We start from the raw sequence: 18,628 nt of genomic DNA on the forward strand, positions 1-18,628 counted from the left end.
CTCAATTTGGCAGAAACTGCACTTTTCGATAAACAATTTTTTAATGAACAATGTTGGCTTTGCTGTGGCTTTTTAAAAGTCCCTCTTGCTCAACTTGGCCTCAGCCAGTCATGAAAATATCTGTGGCTCTGGAGGCTTTACGAATGAATGCTTTGCGTGAAGATCACTAGCACAGCCTTGGCATTTGCTAGTTGTTACTCTCCCAGTCTAAAAAGGCTGCACATGCCCAGCAAGCAGATGACATGAACAGCACTGAGTCTGCCATGGCCGGGTGAATCCTTGCAAACTACAGCCACGCTGAAGGCACTGGGCGGTTTGCAGGCAGACAAAGGGGGTGACTCCCTTCTGCGGGGTTGTGGAAGGCAGTTCACTCTGAAAGTTTTGCATGTGACTTCATGGCGATTGTAAGAGGTTCTACCAAGGCATCTGCTGCTGCTGTCAAATCCTTAACCCTCTGGTTTGCTGACCGCTCCAAAGATACCATGCTTTCCAGGCGCCCTGAGTGCTGTAAGCTTGTAGAACATTTAATGTGGCCGGCATCTCCTTCTCTTGGCTTTGCTGCTGTAATGCTGAGAGATGGACCCAAACCTGGGACCTCTGGAGCTTAGTTCATGAACCTCTACAGCAGGTCCTGGCACGAGTGCCAAGCAACACAATTTTCGTCAGCATGTGAGGGGGTAGCTCAGCCCTGCCCTTCCTTCCCCTTGCAGCTGGCTCAAAGCCAGGCCAAAGACCAGCTAATGCTACCAACCAGCACCTCAACAGTAAAGCTCTGCAGCTTGGTTAATTTATTAATGAAGCTGTTGTAAGCACAACGATTGGGCTAAATCTATACTACAGAGTTCTGTCGAAATAAAAGCTGTTATTTCAAAGTAACTTGGTTAGCGTCTACGCTACGCACAAGCGATTTCTAAATGAAGTCAAAATCACGGGTGCGTCATTTTGAAATCAGGAAACTGCATTTCAGGAGGAATAACGCCTGCATTGAAATGGCTAGTAAGACATGGAATAGCGCTATTTCGAAATAAGCCGCAGTGGTGGTCAATGGCCCGGCTGCTCGGTCAGTGGCGCCATTTCGAAATAGCGCTGTGTGGCCCAGAAATGCCAGTTTGAGCTACAAATAACTGTTTCCAAAGGTCTTATTTCAAAATAAATCTCTAGCGTCGATTTAGTGACTTAAAAAGTAGCACCGGCACTCGGCCCGGCCACTGAGGTCAAAATGTCACAATGCGGTCCTCCGCCTGGGAGAGGTTACTGACCCCTGCTCTATGGCTGAAGCTAACGAAAAGCTGTAGAGATGACTCAGTCTTTCTATCTGTAAATGGGCTCATGGCCACCACATTGAACAGTGACCCTCACCCAGGAGGTGTGTGGGTTACACAGGTGCTGGGAACAGCTGCTCCCATTGCTGGTGACACCTGCTCGGCAAATGGCCAGGGAGAGTTCAGGGCCATTCTTGGTGTGGGCAGGACTGCGGCTCACAAATCCCCATGGGGCTGTAGGGCGCGTGCCAGGAGCGGAGAGGGGCTTAGTGAGCGCTGGCTGCTGCGGCCGAAGGAGCAGCGTGGGGCCCTCAGTCTGGGAAAGGCTCACGGTGCGTAACAGGGCTGAGTCCAAACGTCTGCACTGCTGCAGGGGACCGGGATTGAAATGTCAAACGCATCCGCGTGATGCAGCTGCGCTGAGAGGTGACCGCTCCCCCCCGTCCCCCTGACTCTGCATCCTGCTCTTCTAAGGCAGGGTCTTGGTCCTGTCCCTGGAGGGAGGTCAGGCACCCTCCCCCGTCCAGCGGTGACATGGACGAGCAGTGCCCCTGGAGCCGGCGGTGCTGCCGATCAGCGCTTAGCCTGTGTAGCCTGGCGATGGCAGCGTGAATGACAGCACCGGAGTTTGCAGCAACTGTGTGAGACCGGGCAGCTAACAGCTCTGCTGCCTGGCAATAAGTGGGTGGGTGTGTATGTGTGTGTGTGTGTGTGCGTGTGCGCGCACGTGCAGGATTCTCGCCCGGCTGCTTGGAACAAGCTCTGCTATCTCTGGCTAAGCCAATTCCACAGCCCTGGCCTTGGCCCTCCCTCCACTGCAGCCAACCACCTGGCCACTGCCCTGCGGCCCCAGAGAGTGATGGAGCTCCATAGACTCGAGGGATCTGCTGGCATCCAGCTAGCTGAGCTGAGCTGAGCTGCTCCCTCACCAAAGCTGTGTTGACATCACGGCCTCATCACAGGCAGTTCCCCCCTGTTTCACCTGTGCTACGGAGAGGTGAATCCGGAGCCAGGAGCCTGATCTGCACAGCCTTGGTGCCAAGCAGAGGCACTCCGCCAGCTCCTCAACGGGCCGCACGCCTCGGGGGCAGAGCGAGGGGGGCGCCAGGCTGGGCACTAGCCTATTTGCTGGGAAGGTGAAGAACCGAAAGTCACATGGGTGCTCTGGGGGAAGGACGCGGCCGAGGCACAGTGGGGCTCGCTTGCCACTGGGTTGTAACTTAAACTGTCGTTTACACCTGTGCCACGTGGGTGTGAGACACAGCTGCCCGGGCCACGTGTGCAGGCAGCTGGTAGAATAGCGGTTCACACTCGTTTCAGACTCACATCTTGCAGCGGCAGATGCCAGCACTAAGTTCAAGGCAGGGAGCTGTCACGCTGCCCTTGCCAGGCCAAGCGACTGAGGGAACTCCGCCCCATTAGCTGGCTGCTCCACGCTGCCTGACCCTCTGCTACCAGGTCAGGTGAATGGGCCAGCTATGCAAAGGATCGGGCACACGCTTCTCAGGAGCCACGGAGGAGGGACATCCCAAAGCCAAAGTGTCCTCTTCGCTCACCCTGTGCACACTCCAGTAACCACATTCTCCAAGCGCCCATTCAGGTGGCAGGGACTCAGCACCCAGGCGATGCCACCGTTAGGGCTGGGCGGGGATGCTCCCACAGCTCAGGCGATGCTGACATTAAAGGTGCAATTACTGAGCTCTCAGAGCTCTGGCGATGCCAGAGGAAAGCTGCAGTAGTAAATGCTGAGCTGCCCGAGGTGAGATTCCCACCCTTAAAGCTGGGAAATGGGAAAAGGCGGGTTAGGCCCAGGTGCCAGGGAAGTTTTATCTCTGCTCCCTGGTTGTGAGGATTTGGTGGGTCCCTGGGGCAACCTCTGCCCATTTGGCTGCAGCTGAGCGGTTCACAGTCATTCAGACACAGGCCCTGGTTCTGCAAATGCTCAGCTTGGGAGGCAGCTCCATGGACCGAGCCATTTAGTAGGACCTTGGAGAACCCAAATGCAAATCAGGTTTACATGGGAAACTACCCGCCCTTGGAGGCCTGGGAACGCCCTGGGAAGATGGTTTAAGACACCCTGTGCTGTCATGCCTGGTTAAATAAGATTAACAGGGCTATTAGCCAAGGGTAGGAATGGTGTCCCTGGCCTCTGCTTGTCACAGGCTGGAGAGGGATGGCAGGAGACAAGTCACTTGATCATAGTCTTTGGTCCACCTCCGCACCCCCGGGGCACCTGGCACTGGCCGCTGTTGGCAGACGGGATGCTGGGCAAGATGGACCGTTGGTCTGACCCAGTAATGGCCGTTCTTGTGTTCTAACAATTGTCCATGTCCCGTCCTCCCTGCTACGCCTCTCCCGCATATGCTGTTTTCTTGCGTGTTCTCTTAGACTGCTGGGACTCCTGGAGCTTCAGGAGGCTGGGCCACTCTTCCCCACCTGCGGTTTTATTTCCCCCAGCACTGAGTGACTGCAAAGCGGCAAGGGGGCATTTCCCCTGGAGCGAGAGCAGTGGCGTTAATGGTCAGTGCTGCGATGCTGCTGACACAGCAGAAAGCCAGTAGTAGGATGAGCGTATCACTTGGCTGCTAAAACCCTGGGTTCCCTGGGCGAGATGGGACTGGACAACAGAGGGTTTTGGTCAGTGGCTGGATGTGAACTGCCTGCTTGGAGCTGCAATCCATGGGCCAGATTCCCAAGGTGTTCTGGTGACAGTAAAGCGACACAATGCAGCACTTTTGGCAACAGTCTGATCCTGCTCCCCATGAGATGTAACACCTGGACTTTCCAGGTGGCCCTCTGGCAGCAGACAGGGCTTCTGGGACTCCAGACAGTCCTGTCTGCTGTGCTTCTCGCTGGCCAGTTTTTCAAGAGACAAGCTGGGCAGAAATGGCCAACAAAAATCACCTGGCGACAAATTGCTGTAATCTAGATGTAGCCGCCCACAGGCAAACTCAAACCTGGGCCCTTGGGAGCTGAAAGCAGGGGCTGCTATAGTTTGAGCTAAAAGCCAAGCTGTTGCTGAGCTAAGACGTGCGTGTGGCCACTCAGGAGAGAGTCCAATGCGGCCCAGCTGATTAGCAGCACGCCCATAGCTGGGTTTGTTTGTCTACTGGTGGTGCACATCCTGACAGGCATTGGTGCACACCACAAAATTTATTCTGCACATGGATGGAAACGGTTAGCGGGAGCCGTGAGTCCACTGGTGTACTTTGGCTGCATAAGCTCATTATATGATGCATATGGCCCACGCCACCTAACTGTGATCCTGCACAGCCCACCTTGTATCTTCCAGGACATCTCCTTGCTGGTGGGGCAGAGGGAAGAGGGAAATGGCTACGCAAAAGGGTTTGGGGGCTGGAGTCAGGACAGACAAGCTCGGTACCAGTCCTGAGTTAGCGGGTTGGCACCTTGTGGCTGGTACAAGCTGCTATGCCGTGCTTGTGTGGCACAAAGGTGTTCTCGGGTAGCATGAGCTGGCACGAGGCCTGGAGACCGGATGTAAGCAAGACCATCCCAAAGCCGGCCAGGACTGAAGGACTGGGGGTAGGGGGTGGGGGTTGGGGAACGCACGGGAGGCTGGGTGAAATTCCTGATGTGGCTGCAGGCTCCCCGGAGCACAGGAGGCATTAGGTGCTTTGTGGAGCAGAGGACGAGCCTCTCTGGGGCTGTACAGGGGCAATTACTCCCTGGCTTGTGTCAGGTTTTGGGATAGGCTCTTGGGAGCGTGTTCTCTGTGTGTGTGTGTGTGTGTGCGTGTGTGTGTGTGCGTGTGTGTGTGTGTGTGTGTGTGTGTGTGCGCGAGAGCGCGAGAGAGAGAGAGAGAGAGAGAGAGAGATACATGTGCCGAGGGATTTGCAGTACCACAGGAGGCCCAGTCTGAGGGCTGGGCACACTACCTGAGGCGCTGCCCTGCCTCCCCCCCGCCCCTTGCCCTTGTGCTCACCATGGCTGCCGGCACGGCTGGCAGTGTGCTCACAAAGGCATTTGCATCAGCTGACCTAGAGTGTAAAACTTCGTGCAGCTAAACCAGCTGGGTGGGGGGGCAGCGTGTGGCACAAACTACAGACTGTAAGGACCACCTTGTACGCTGCTTTACCATAAAGCCACCCAGGCAGCCCCTCAGGTGGCATAACAGGGCACCAGGCCACGGAGGGCCGCTGAGGAGCTGGCCTGTTGAAATGGCTGGGGAGTGTCCATCCACTGGCCTAGCAGATGGGCTCTGATCGGCTCAGCACCAGGCCCTCCACTGGGAAGAGCTAAGCCAGGCCACAGATCCAGCATGAACACCAGTGCTGCGGGGGGGGGGGTGGTGGTGGGGGGGAACCGCAGCGCACCGGCGCCTTCTTTGACAGTGCTCGTGGCAATTTCATTTCCCTGTGGCCCTTCTGGGGGAGGGGGGCTGCTCCCTGCAGCGTCAGCGTGGGGTGCCGGGTAGTGCAGCTCGCGCGCTCTCTCTCTCTCTCTCTCTCTCTCTCTCTCTCTCTCTCTCACACACACACACACACACACACACACACACACACACACACACACAGAGAGTTTTGGGTAGCTATGCATTGATTCCTCTCCCCGCCCCCCCCCCCCCCGCCCCGCCCCACCTGCTGGGTGGGAAAACCCCTGGCTGGGCTGGGCTGTGCCAGGCAGCTGGCTCCACCCACTTGTGCCATGCACAAAGCTGGCAGCGCCGGTTGTCGCATGGCGGCTCACCTAGTGCCCTTCTAGGGGGTGGCGTGACCCACTGCCTTCCCACTGTCTCCCGGCCAAGCAAGCAGCTATTAGCGAGCGAGCCGTCGTGCGGAACAAGGGCCCCTTTGTCCGATCACACCACAAAGGGGACCTTTGGCTCTCCGCTGGTTTTAAGCGCCTCCGTAGTCGTGTTATTGACACTCATCACACAGCAATGGAAACCCACTTAGCGCCAACGGCCTGAGAAACAGGTGGTGTCTCGGGCAGACCGCACAGGTATGGCAGGTATGCGGGAGGGGAGGGGGTTAGCAGCTCTTCACACCTGCACCAGGTATTGAATGTCGAGGGAGAGCCTTCCGACAGCCTGCGAAGGCGATAAAAGGGAGCTGCTTTATGCTGGGGGGGAGTCGGGGGGTTGATGTCAGAGTGGGAGCTGCTGGGTTAACAGAGCTTTTTCCTCAGCAGCACTGGCCCCTTCGGCACACCACCAAAAGCCCTGTTGGGTCAGTGATGCTCAGCGTCCCAGCTAGGGCTCTGTGGCACCTTAGGGGCTGGGAGCAGTGTGCCCTGTTAGCTGAGCACTTGTGTGACTGCTCAGGATCGAGTCAGATTAGCTGAGCGCCCACAATACCCACAGCCACAGCACATCGTTTTAGGATGGTGCACATCACACAGGCCTCGGTGCATGTCGCAATAGTTATTCTGCACAAATGGAAAAATTAGAGGGAACATTGGCTGGGAGAGGTTTTAGCGCACACTGAAGCCGGAGGCTTTTTTTGGCCAGCTTGGGTGAGCTTGCCCAATGGTGCCACCTGGGTTTAGTCTGCTGGGCCAGAAGAGAGGGGCTGGGGGGGGGCCACAGGCCAGCCACAGTGGTGTCCTGATTTGTATTGGCGTGACAGAAACCAGCAGTGTGCCAGGCCCTGGGCCTGTTTGGGCTGGGGCAGCGCTGGTGCGAGCGGCAGCCCTGGCTTGCCGTTGCCTGGGGCCGTTGTCGCTCCTTGGTGTGTGTCTCACTTTCGCCCGCCAGAAAGCAGGCAGCTTAATGCTGGGGACATTAAGCAAGAGGCTCCCCGCCGCGCCCCTTTTGCTTTGAGCAGGGCCAGCAGAACTGCCTCTGGGATCAGGTTACTAAAGGCCTCTCTGTCTGTGTGACTCTTCACACACCAGTGACCTCCTATGCCCTCCCGCCTCTCCTGGGCTGCCTCACCCACCCAGGAGCTAAGCTCAGGGGCCTGAGAGCTGGCTGCTTAGGTCTCGGACAGGTGTCTTCCCAAGGGCTCTCAGCCATGTAATCAACAAGGCTCAACAGCGCTAAACAAACAAACAGGGCTGGCGCGACACACCAGGGGCATGGGATGATACCCGTGTGCAGGCCAGAGCTAGGGAGGTGCGGCCTCACTGGTCCAGACCCCACAGAGCCTGCTGGAGTGACTCTCCCCAGGCACAGACAAGGCCAGGGAGGGTAGACCCCGGGCAATGATCCTGCAGGCCTGTGTCTGGACCAGGCTGGGCGACCCCGAGTCCTGCCCTCGGCAAGGCGCTGCAGCGCCTAAACAGAAAGGCGGGCGGGGGTGGGAGGTCACTGGGGTGTGGTTCAATGGGGTGTAACCAGCTGGAATCCAGCCAGTGATGCTGGAAAACAGGAAAAGCCCCTTGAGGGACTCTCATCCGCTGTGGCAAGGAACAGTTAAACCCAGGTAGACTGGCAGCTTGCCTGGCTCCGCACTGGCAGGGGCAGGCCCTGGGCTGCGTGGGAGCTGCTAGCTTACCGGGCTGGCCATTGCCATGAAATCACTGCAGAAAATGGGTCAGCGCAGGACGTCCTGGCTCTAATTTCTGTGAGCCTCTGGGTGAGCTGATACGGGGAGCGCGTGAGCTGCTGAGCAGCGTACCTACATGGGTACGCTCGACTGATGTCAAGCCCCAGGACAGCAGGTGAAAAACGGCCACCGCGGGGTCGGACCCATGGGCCAGCTCGCTCAGTAGCCTGTTCTCCCACAGTGGCCAACAGATGCTTCAACGGGCATGGCCAGCAAGTGACAACCCTTCCCCTCACTGGCCACTAGCAGTCAGCGGCTACACCCGGCGCAGGGTTTGCATCTCTGACTGTCTTGGCTTATAAGCACTGAGGGCCTGCTTTCAAGGAACGGACCTAATTTGTTTTTTGACCCATTATAACTCTGGCTGTCACAACATCCTCTGGCAGGGCGTTCCACAGATTGACTGTACGAAGAAATACTTCCTTTTGTTGTTTAACCTGCTTCCTGTTAACGGCATGGGGCGACCCTTGGGTCTTATGTTATGTGAAAGGGAAAATAACACCTTCTTCCTTCACTTTTGCCACTCCAGTCATGGATTTCTAGGCCTCGCTCACCCCCTTGCCCCGCCCCGAGTCATTGCTTTCCAAGCTGAACAGTCCCTGTCTAGTTACTGTCCTATGGGGCCCATTCAAAACCTCTCATTTTTGTTGCCCTTCTCAGTAGTGTTTCCAATATAATTTATCCGAGCTGGAGCAGCCAGTCTGGGATGCAGCGGTCAGGTTGTGGGCGTCCCATGGATTTATATAGCGGCATTATTCTATTCAGTGTTTTATAGTCCTTTCCCAAAGGGAGCTCCGGGGCTGTAGGCGTTAATGCCTGCAAGTTAGGGCTGTGTTTCTAGCTGGGTTTCTCGCGCAGCAGTTCAACTAACTAGCACAACTACAGCTAGAAATTTGGATTGCGAAAGACACTGGGGCGGGAGGGGCAGGTGCTGATCTAAGTACACAATAAAGCGGGCAAGAGGCCAGTGGTGTGACCCTGTGTCACCATACAACCGCACCATGCGGCGCTGACATCAAGGGCGTGCAACACAAGCTTTTCCCCAGTGCCGCCATTTGAGAGGCCCAATGGTAAAACTGCACATTTTCTTTATGTGGCACTAGAGTTTAAAACCCACCGTGTATATGATTTGATCGGATTCATTTAATTCAGTAATTCATTGAACCAGGCTGTCGCGCTGCCTTTGTAGGGCCATGCTCATGGCTGTGCATAGAAAAGAGGCTGTTAAAAGGAATCTGCTAGTGGTAGAAATGTTCTCCTAAGTGTTAGTTTTTTAAAATGCCATTGCTGCTTTATTTAGCTGGTAACACTCGCCATCAATATGGGGCTGCAGGGTGGGGTTGCCTGTGTGTGTCTGTGTTCCTCGCAGCTAAGAGCTCAGCTGTGGCCAGGTGGCAGGGTGTGCCCCTGCCTGCGAGCTAAGCCACCTGGCTAGAAGCTACGATCACTGCGTGGTGCGAGGAGGGGCTGTGATGTTAGTGCTGTTCAGTTTAGTCAGGCAGCAATGCCCAGCTGTGTAATATTGTGGGAACCCCTTGGCTTGAGTTGCTTAAAGATGCCCTCGGCAAAGCCCCACTAAATAGACCAACAGCGGCTCACCCAGCATTGTCATGGGCTGGACTCACATGCCAGCTCTTTGGGGCTGCATTAATTGGTTGTGGGTACAGGTGCTGGCTGAACCTGGGGCCCTTTACAGACATGGGCCTCCTGAGATACATCCCGGTAGGTGAGTGTGCTGAAGTCTTCCTCTACGGAATCAAAGCCCAGCCCTTTTCTCAGCCACTTTGGTTTTTGGCTAAGCGTTTTTTAAACATTCCCTGGACTCTCTATGCGCCTCCTCAGCTTCTTTGAGCCCAGCAACCCTGCTGCTCTGCTAGGCACAGGCAACGGCCTGGGAGCTGCTTTCCACTCGTGTGCTAGTTCACATCAAGGAGTAGCACCCGCTACACTAGCATGCGGGGTAGAAGAGGGCCACAGTGCCTCGTCCTGCATCTGCTAGGGCTGCTTGGTACGTTGGAGGAAAGGCATCTTAAACGGTCCCACAGGCTTCTTCAGACACCTCACCTCAACTACTCTCCTCACCTCCGGTCATAGAGTCACAGAACATTAGAGCTGGAAGGGACCTCGTGAGGTCATTGAGTCCAGCCCCCCGCCCTCTTGGCAGGACCAAGCACCATCTAGACAAGCCCCGATAGGTGTCTAACCTGCTCTTAAAAATCTCCAGTGATGGAGATTCCACAACCTCCCCAGGTAATTTATTCCACTGTTTAACCACCCTGACAGTGAGGAAGTAATAAATATAGTCAACCCTGACTGGGGCGTGCTTGCAGTTCACGCGCTTGTGAATGTAGCACGTGGCCAACAGTTGTTGATCCAATTATCTGGGAAAGCGATCAATCCAACTGATCTACATATACTCCTTTCCCATAACCAACGCTGTGAACCCAAGGAGATATGGTATTGTCCTTCACTATGACGAAGGCATCCTGGGTTGAATCATGCTACAGACAGCTGTTTATGCATGTCTGACGAGTTCCAATAAGAATGAAACCAGTCACAGTGGTTTCATCAGAACCTTATTCTAATAAGTTAGGAAGTTTTTTCTTAATGTCTAATCTAAACCTCCCTTGCTGCAATTTAAACCCATTGCTCCTTGTCCTGTCCTCAGAGGCCAAGGAGAACAATTTTTCCTCCCTCCTTTTTGTAATCTTCTTTGAGGTACTTGAAAGCACTATCATGTTCCTTCTCAGTCTTCTCTTTTCTAAACGAAACAAGCCCAGTTCTTTCAGTCTGCCCTCATAGCTCATGTGCTCTAGACCTTTAATCATTCATGTTGTTCTTCTCTGGACCTTCTCCAATTTCTCCGCACCGTTCTTGAAATGTGGTGTCCAGAACTGGACACAGGTCTCCAAACGAGGCCTTAATCAGCACTGAGTAGAGCAGAAGAATGACTTCTCGTGTTTTGCTCACAACACTCTTGTCAATGTATCCCAGAACGATGTTTGCTTTGTATGCAACAGCATCACACTGTTGACGCATATTTAGCTTGTGGTCCACTATGACCCCTAAATCCCTCTCTGCAGTGCTCCTTCCCAGCCAGTCTCTTCCCATTCTATAGCTATGAAGATGATAGTTCCTTCCTAAGCGCATTTGTCCTTATTAAACTCCAGCCTGGTTACCTCAGACCATTTCTCCAGTTTGTCCAAATCATTTTGAACTACGACCCTATCCTTCAAAGCAGTTGCAACCCCTCCCAGCTTGGTATCACAGGCTGTCTATCCACCTGGGGGCCAAATGTCAGGAAAACCCCTCTGTCGAGACATCTGTTCTTCCGCATGGCACGAGGTATATGGGGATGTTGACAGAATGCTCCCGACCAGCAGATCTCCAGTCTGGACTTGCACTCTGTCCACAAAACTTCTGTTGACAGAGGCCTGCAGTCTAGACGTAGCCTAAGAGGAAATTACAAGGCTCAGTCAGACCATAAGACCCAAAACAAGGGGCTCAAGTGGGCCACGCACTGATAATATACAGAGATGAGTTCCACCCCAACTTACGGCCTCTTGCCCTTAGCAGAATTACAGAAAGAATCTACATCCCTGAAAATCTAGGTAATGATTCACCTCCTAAATGCTGGGAAAAAAAATCACATTCAAGGTAATTGTTTAGGGTAGGAATGTTATTATTTTACTAACTGAGTCATCAGGTTAAGGGGTTCTGAAAAGATTAACTCAAACATTCTGAAATAATTAGAGTTAAATGACACGTAAACACTCATCTGAATTAATTTTTGAACTTGGTTGGATGCGTTACTAACTGCATCACTAGGCAGCCGTTTCTTTTTACAGCACTGAGCAGGGAAGAGCATTTCCCATCAGAAGAAGAAAGGTGTGGTGGTTTTATTTTGTCCACATTAATAAATTCGGGAGACATTTCTGGATGAACCTCTGGAAAATGTTGGTTTCTTGCCTGGGATGTTCGGTGGGGGCTGATATGATGACACACACAGAGTCTCTCTCTTAGTTCATTCAGCAGGGGCAGGAGAGACCACACACACACACACACACACACACACACACTGTACATTTTAGACTCTGATGTGGTTAGCATGTAACAAATAGAATAAATGTATTTTAACGTCCTCTCACCCCTGCTGGATGAAAACAGACAGGTCTCTATCACACATGGTATACATATATTAACCAAGATACAGCCAAACCTTTTAAATGCATCTGCTTTTATTCCAGACATTTAGAAGTGTTACATAAAGTGTTGTGATTGATAAATCTATTGAGAAGGTTAAAAAGACTCTGTGTGCGTGTCGGAATTGATTGAAATTGACAGAGGTATATGTGCTTGTAAAGTTACATTATAATAACAGCTGGAAGACGAGACATTTCAGAAAGATAATACCCCTGTTTTGCTCATGATTTAGTTTGCCATTCAATACCATCATAAGGTGCATTCACATTGAAGTGGCTTGTTTTCTGAACAGATGATTTCTTTAGCCAGTTTAACGGCACGTGAGTGAGGATGTCATTTACAAAACATTTTAAAAAAGGGCATTTCTTAAAGGGAACCAGAGAGATTTCAAGGTCTGTAATAACCAAAGTTGTTCTGAGCCCACATATTTTGCACATGTGACACCAGTAACTTTAAGCTACTTCTTTGGCATAGCCGCCCCATTTCACTAGTTCTTTTGTAGCCTAAGAGGGTTCTGTGCACAGCTCTTGCCTCTGTTGTAATGTGACTAAGAGCATCAAGAAACTTCCCAACTGCACCAGTCTGCTTGCGTTCTGAATCAGAAGCTTTTAAAAGGAAGAGACAGGGAGCGCTCTCGCGATATGTGGCGTCAACGTCACCCTGAGAGCTACACAGTTTTATCCAATTGTTTCAGTGTCACATTTTTATTTCACATTTCAGACACAGAACCACATGCGAGGCATGCGCCCTTCCTGCTCTCCTACAGGTTAAAGCGCTAATACGTAAGGCGACCATCTGTCCTGGTTCTGGTGGGACAGCCCCGTATTTCAGGCGCCAGGAAGGTGTCCTGATTTATCTTCAAAACGGGGTTAATTGCCCTGTATTTGTGGAGCGCGTGGGGTTCCCAGTTCCCACCACACACCAGTACATCTGCCATCTGGTTCGCACCTCCCCGTGGCTCAGGAGAGCTGGGAGCCAGATCCACATGGCTGCCAGCTGGCTCCCCTGGGGACAGCTGGGAGCGGGACTGGTGTGGTTGCCTCCTGGTTCCCAGCACCCACCTACATGGCTACTGCCCGATTCCTGGCTCCCCAGGCCTTGGTGAAGCCAGGAGGAGCTGCCCCTGTTCTGTATTTGGGATGGGAAGATTTGGTCACCCTGCTACTCTGCCCCCTGTGATGGTGCCACTCTGAGCGGGGGTTGGGGGGTGTGGGGTGTGCCTCCCATGCTCATGTACACACAGGTGTGCCAGCACTCATGGACCCAGCTGGCGCACACACAGCAGCACAGCCATGACAGCATGGCGAATGGTATTGGAGGGGCACAGCTCAGCTGCTTTCAGGGAAGCTTGTGCCTCTGTTGGTGCTACCCATGCAGCCGTGGCTACAGTACTATTGGGACTTGTGCGAGCTCAGTGAGAATTACTGTGGACGTGAGCAGGACCCGCACACCCCTCACTCACAGCATGCACATAACCTATGCTGTGCCGGGCAGCTTGCTGGATTCACCAGGGCAGGCAGACTTAAGAGACCAGAAGCCACCTCCTGTATGCCTCCCTTAGGCACAGCTCTGATTGGCTTCACTGAGTGTAAATCATACAGCACAGCAAGCACGCCAGCCGCTTTCCAGGCAATGATGGAGCCACACTTTCAGTTAGTGCAATTTGGAATAGCTCCATGGACGTCGGCAGCACCATGTTGATTCCGAGCTGGGCCATGTGGCCCTGCCCTGGAGACCTTACGCTATTAGGTGTGGACAGTAAGTACCATGTAACCACCGAGTAAGTGGAGTTTGACCGAAGTTGCAGGATTGGGCTTTAGTTAAGAAACATACCAAGCCATGAACAAAACTAGGAAGTGATGAAATAGCTGAAGACACTCGAGGAACCCAGCTTTGACTCTAAGGTTGTGTCTACATTTGCATTCCTCTTTTGAAAGAGGTATGCAAACGAGAACATAAGAACATAAGAATGGCCATACTGGGTCAGACCAAAGGTCCATCCAGCCCGGTATCCCGTCTGCCGACAGTGGCCAATGCCAGGTGCCCCAGAGAAGGAAAATGACAATGATCAAGTGATTTATCTCCTGCCATCCATCTCCTGCCCTAGTACTGAAGGCTAGGGCACCACACTTTACCCCTGGCTAATAGCCATTTATGGACCTAACCTGCAAAAATTTATCGAGCTCTTTTTTAAACCCTAATAGAGTCCTGACCTTCACAGCCTCCTCCGGCAAGGAGTTCCACAGGTTGACTGTGCGCTCTGTGAAGAAAAATTTCCTTTTATTAGTTTTGAACCTACTACCCATCAATTTCATTTGGTGCCCCCTAGTTCTTGTATTATGGGAAAGGGTAAATAATTTTTCTATATTCACTTTCTCCGCACCATTCATGATTTTATATACCTCTATCATATCGCCCCTCAATCGCCTCTTTTCCAGACTGAAAAGTCCCAGTCTTTCTAGCCTCTCCCCATATGGGACCCGTTCCAAGCCCCTAATCATCTTAGTCGCCCTTTTCTGAACATTTTCTAATGCCAATATATCTTTTTTGAGGTGAGGAGACCACATCTGCACGCAGTACTCAAGATGTGGGCGTACCAGTTTTATATAGGGGAAGTATGATATCTTTTGTCTTATTATCGATCCCTTTTTTAATAATTCCTAACATCCTATTTGCTTTACTAACTGCCGCTGCACACTGCGTGGATGTCTTCAGAGAACTATCCACTATAACTCCAAGATCCTTTTCCTGATCTGTCGAAGCTAAATTTGACCCCATCATGTTGTACGTGTAATTTGGGTTATTTTTTCCAATGTGCATTACCTTACACTTACCCACATTAAATTTCATTTGCCATTTTGCTGCCCAATCACTCAGTTTGCTGAGATCTTTTTGTAGTTCTTCACAATCTCTTTTGGTTTTGACTGTCCTGAACAACTTGGTGTCATCTGCAAACTTTGCCACCTCACTGCTTACCTCATTTTCTAGATCATTGATGAATAAGTTGAACAGGATCGGTCCCAGGACTGACCCCTGGGGAACACCACTAGTTACCCCCCTCCATTGTGAAAATTTACCATTTATTCCAACCCTTTGTTTTCTGTCTTTTAACCAATTCCCGATCCATGAAAGGATCTTTCCTCCTATCCCATGACCGCCTAATTTACATAAAAGCCTTTGGTGTGGGACCATGTCAAAGGCTTTCTGGAAATCTAGGTATATTATGTCCACTGGGTGCCCCTTGTCCGCATGTTTATTAACCCCTTCAAAAAATTCTAATAGATTAGTTAGACACGACTTCCCTCTGCAGAAACCATGCTGACTTTTGCCCAACAATTCGTGCTCTTCTATGTGCCTTGCAATTTTATTCTTTACTATTGTTTCTAGTAATTTGCCTGGTACTGATGTTAGACTTATCGGTATATAATTGCCAGGGTCTCCTCTAGAGCCTTTTTTAAATATTGGCGTTATATTGGCCGTCTTCCAGTCATTGGGTACCGAAGCGGATTTAAAGGATAGGTTACAAACCACTGTTAATAACTCCGCAATTTCACATTTGAGTTCTTTCAGAACCCTTGGGTGAATACCATCTGGTTCTGGAGACTTGTTACTATTCAGCTTATCAATTAACTCCAAAACCTCCTCTAATGTCACTTCAATCTGGGAGAGTTCCTCAGATTTGTCACCTAAAAAGGCTGGCTCAGATTTAGGAACCTCTGTAACATCCTCAGCCGTGAAGACTGAAGCAAAGAAATCATTTAATCGCTCCGCAATGGCACTGTCTTCCTTGATCGCTCCTTTTATATCTTTATCGTCCAAGGGCCCCACTGCTTTTTTAGCGGGCTTCCTGCTTCTAATGTATTTAAAAAATATTTTACTATCATTTTTTGAATTTTTGGCTAGCTGTTCCTCAAAATCTTTTTTGGCTTTTCTTACTACATTATGACACTTAATTTGGGAGTGTTTGTGTTCCTTTCTATTTTCCTCACTAGGATTTGACTTCCACTTTTTAAAAGCTGCCCTTTTCTCTCTCACTGCCTTTTTAACGTGGCTGTTAAGCCATGGTGGTTCTTTGTTAGGTCTCTTACTGTGTTTTTTTATTTGGGGTATACATTTAAGTCGGGCCTCTAGTATGGTGTCTTTAAACAGTTTCCATGCAGCTTCCAGGGATTTTAGTTTAGTTACTCTACCTTTTAGTTTCTGTTTAACTAGCTTCCTCATTTTAGTGTAATTCCCCTTTTTGAAATTAAATGCCGGAGTGTTTGACCGCTGCGGTGTTCTTCCCAACACAGGAATATTAAAAGTTATTATATTGTGGTCACTATTTCCAGTATGTCCACTATGTCCAGTAACAGTTACCTCTTGGACCAGATCCTGCGTTCCAGTCAGGACTAGATCGAGAATTGACTCTCCCCTTGTGGGTTCCTGTACTAGCTGCTCCAAGAAGCAGTCATTTAAGGCATCAAGAAATTTAATCTCTGAATCCCATCCTCAGGTGAGATGTACCCAATCAATATGGGGATAATTGAAATCTCCTATTATTACTGTGTTTTTTATTTTGATAGCCTCTCTAATCTCCCTTAACATTTCAGCATCACTATCACTGTCCTGGTTAGGTGGTCGGTAGTATATTCCTAATGCCATATTCATATTAGAGGAATGAATTGTTATCCATAATGAGTCTATGGAACATTTTGATTCCTTTAGGATTTTTGTTTCATTTGATTCTATTTTTGAGGTAACTCAAAAAGGCAAATGAGGCACAAATTTGCATACCCACCACCTCATTTGCATATTCTTATTTCAAAATAGCTTCTTTCAACAGAAGAAAACCTGTGTAGACATGGCTCTTTGCAAAGTAAACCCCATCTTCGAAAGATCCTTCTTCCCATAAAAAAGGGAAGAAGGATTCTTTCGAAGATGGGGTTTTACTTTCCAAAGAGCCATGTCTACACTGGTTTTCTTCTTTGAAAAAAGCTATTTCAAAATATGAATATGCAAATGAGGTGGTGGATATGCAAATTTGTGCCTCATTTGCATTTTCACCAAATCACAGAATCACAGGGCTGGAAGGGACCTCAGGAGGTCATCTAGTCCAGCCTCCTGCTTCAAGCAGGATCAACCCCCACTAAGTCATCCCAGCCAGGACCTTGTCCAGCTGGGACTTAAAAACCTCAAGGGATGGAGAATCTACCACCTCTCTCGGCAACGCATTCCAATGCTGCACCACCCGCCTGGTGAATAAGTTTTTCCTAATATCTAACCTACACCTCTCCCTCTTCAACTTCAGACCATTACTCCTTGTTCTGCCATCTGACACCACTGAGAACAGTTTCTCACCCTCCTTTTTAGAGCTCCCCTTCCGGAAGTTGAAGGCTGCTATTAAATCACCTCTAAGTCTTCTCTTCTGTAAACTAAACAAGCCCAAATCCCTCAGCCTCTCCTCATAGGTCTTGTGCTCCAGACCCTTAATCATTTTTGCTGCCCTTCGCTGAACCTGCTCTAGCAAATCCTCATCCTTTTTATACTGGGGAGGGGCCCAAAACTGGACACAATATTCCAGATGTGGCCTCACCAGTGCCAAATAAAGAGGAATAACTACTTCTCTAGATCTGCTCAAAATGCTCCTCCTAATGCGCCCCAGTATGCTGTTAGCCTTCTTGGCTACAAGGGCACACTGTTTACTCATATCCAGCCTTTCATCCACCATAACCCCTAGGTCCCTTTCCATCGTACTGCTGCTGAGCCAGTTGGTCCCCAGCCTGTAACAACGTTTGGGATTCTTCTGCCCCAGGTGCAGGACTCTACACTTCTCCTTATTGAACCACATCCGATTTCTTTTGGCCCAGTCCTCCAATTTATCCAGGTCCCTCTGGATTCTCTCTTTACCCTCCAACATATCTACCTCTCCACCTAGTTTTGTGTCATCCACAAACTTGCTGAGGGTGCTACCCAGTCCCTCATCCAGGTCATTAATAAAGATGTTGAATAACACCAGCCCCAGAACTGAGCCTTGCGGCACTCCGCTTGAAACAGACCACCATCCAGATATTGAGCCATTGACCACGACCCGCTGGGCCCGACCATCAAGCCAGCTTTCTATCCATCTTATAGTCCAAGGATCCAATCCATATTTCCTTAACTTATGGACAAGAATGTTGTGGGAAACCATATCAAAAGCCTTGCTGAAGTCAAGGTATATCACATCCACTGACTTCCTCATGTCCACAGAGCTTGTTACCTCGTCATAGAAGCTAAATCAGATTGGTGAGGCAGGACTTGCCCCTGGTGAATCCATGTTGGCTACTTTTGATCACTTTCCCCTCTTCCAAGTGCTTCAAAATGGATTCCTTGAGGATTCCCTCCCTTATTTTCCCAGGGACTGAGGTAAGGCTGATGGGTCTATAGTTCCCTGCATTGTCCTTTCCTTTTTTAAAGATGGGCACTACGTTTGCCTTCTTCCAGTCATCCGGTATCTCCCCCGATCTCCAAGAGTCTTCAAGGATAATGGCCAAAGGTTCAACAATGACCTCTGCCAATTCCCTCAGTACCCTGGGGTGCATTAAATCCAGACCCACAGACTTGTGCACATCTAGTTTTACTAGATAGCTCAGAACTTGTTCCTTCCCCACAGATGGCTGCCCTCCACCTTCC

The 18,628-nt window shown here is 50.7% G+C and overlaps 1 protein-coding gene across 1 annotated transcript in view; it reads right to left on the minus strand.

Moving 5' to 3' along the window:
• Window positions 1–11,698: 11,698 nt before the first annotated feature.
• The window catches only part of SFXN5 (sideroflexin 5), a 208,032-nt gene continuing 201,102 nt past the window's right edge, over window positions 11,699–18,628 (minus strand). The window contains exon 15 of the mRNA XM_074992204.1: window positions 11,699–14,234. Within this exon, the coding sequence (XP_074848305.1) occupies window positions 14,165–14,234 (70 nt within the window). The 3' untranslated portion in view covers window positions 11,699–14,164. The remainder of the gene's footprint in view (window positions 14,235–18,628) is intronic.

This window comes from Carettochelys insculpta, chromosome 4 (genome assembly GCF_033958435.1).
Source record: "Carettochelys insculpta isolate YL-2023 chromosome 4, ASM3395843v1, whole genome shotgun sequence".
NCBI classification, from domain to species: Eukaryota; Metazoa; Chordata; order Testudines; family Carettochelyidae; genus Carettochelys; species Carettochelys insculpta.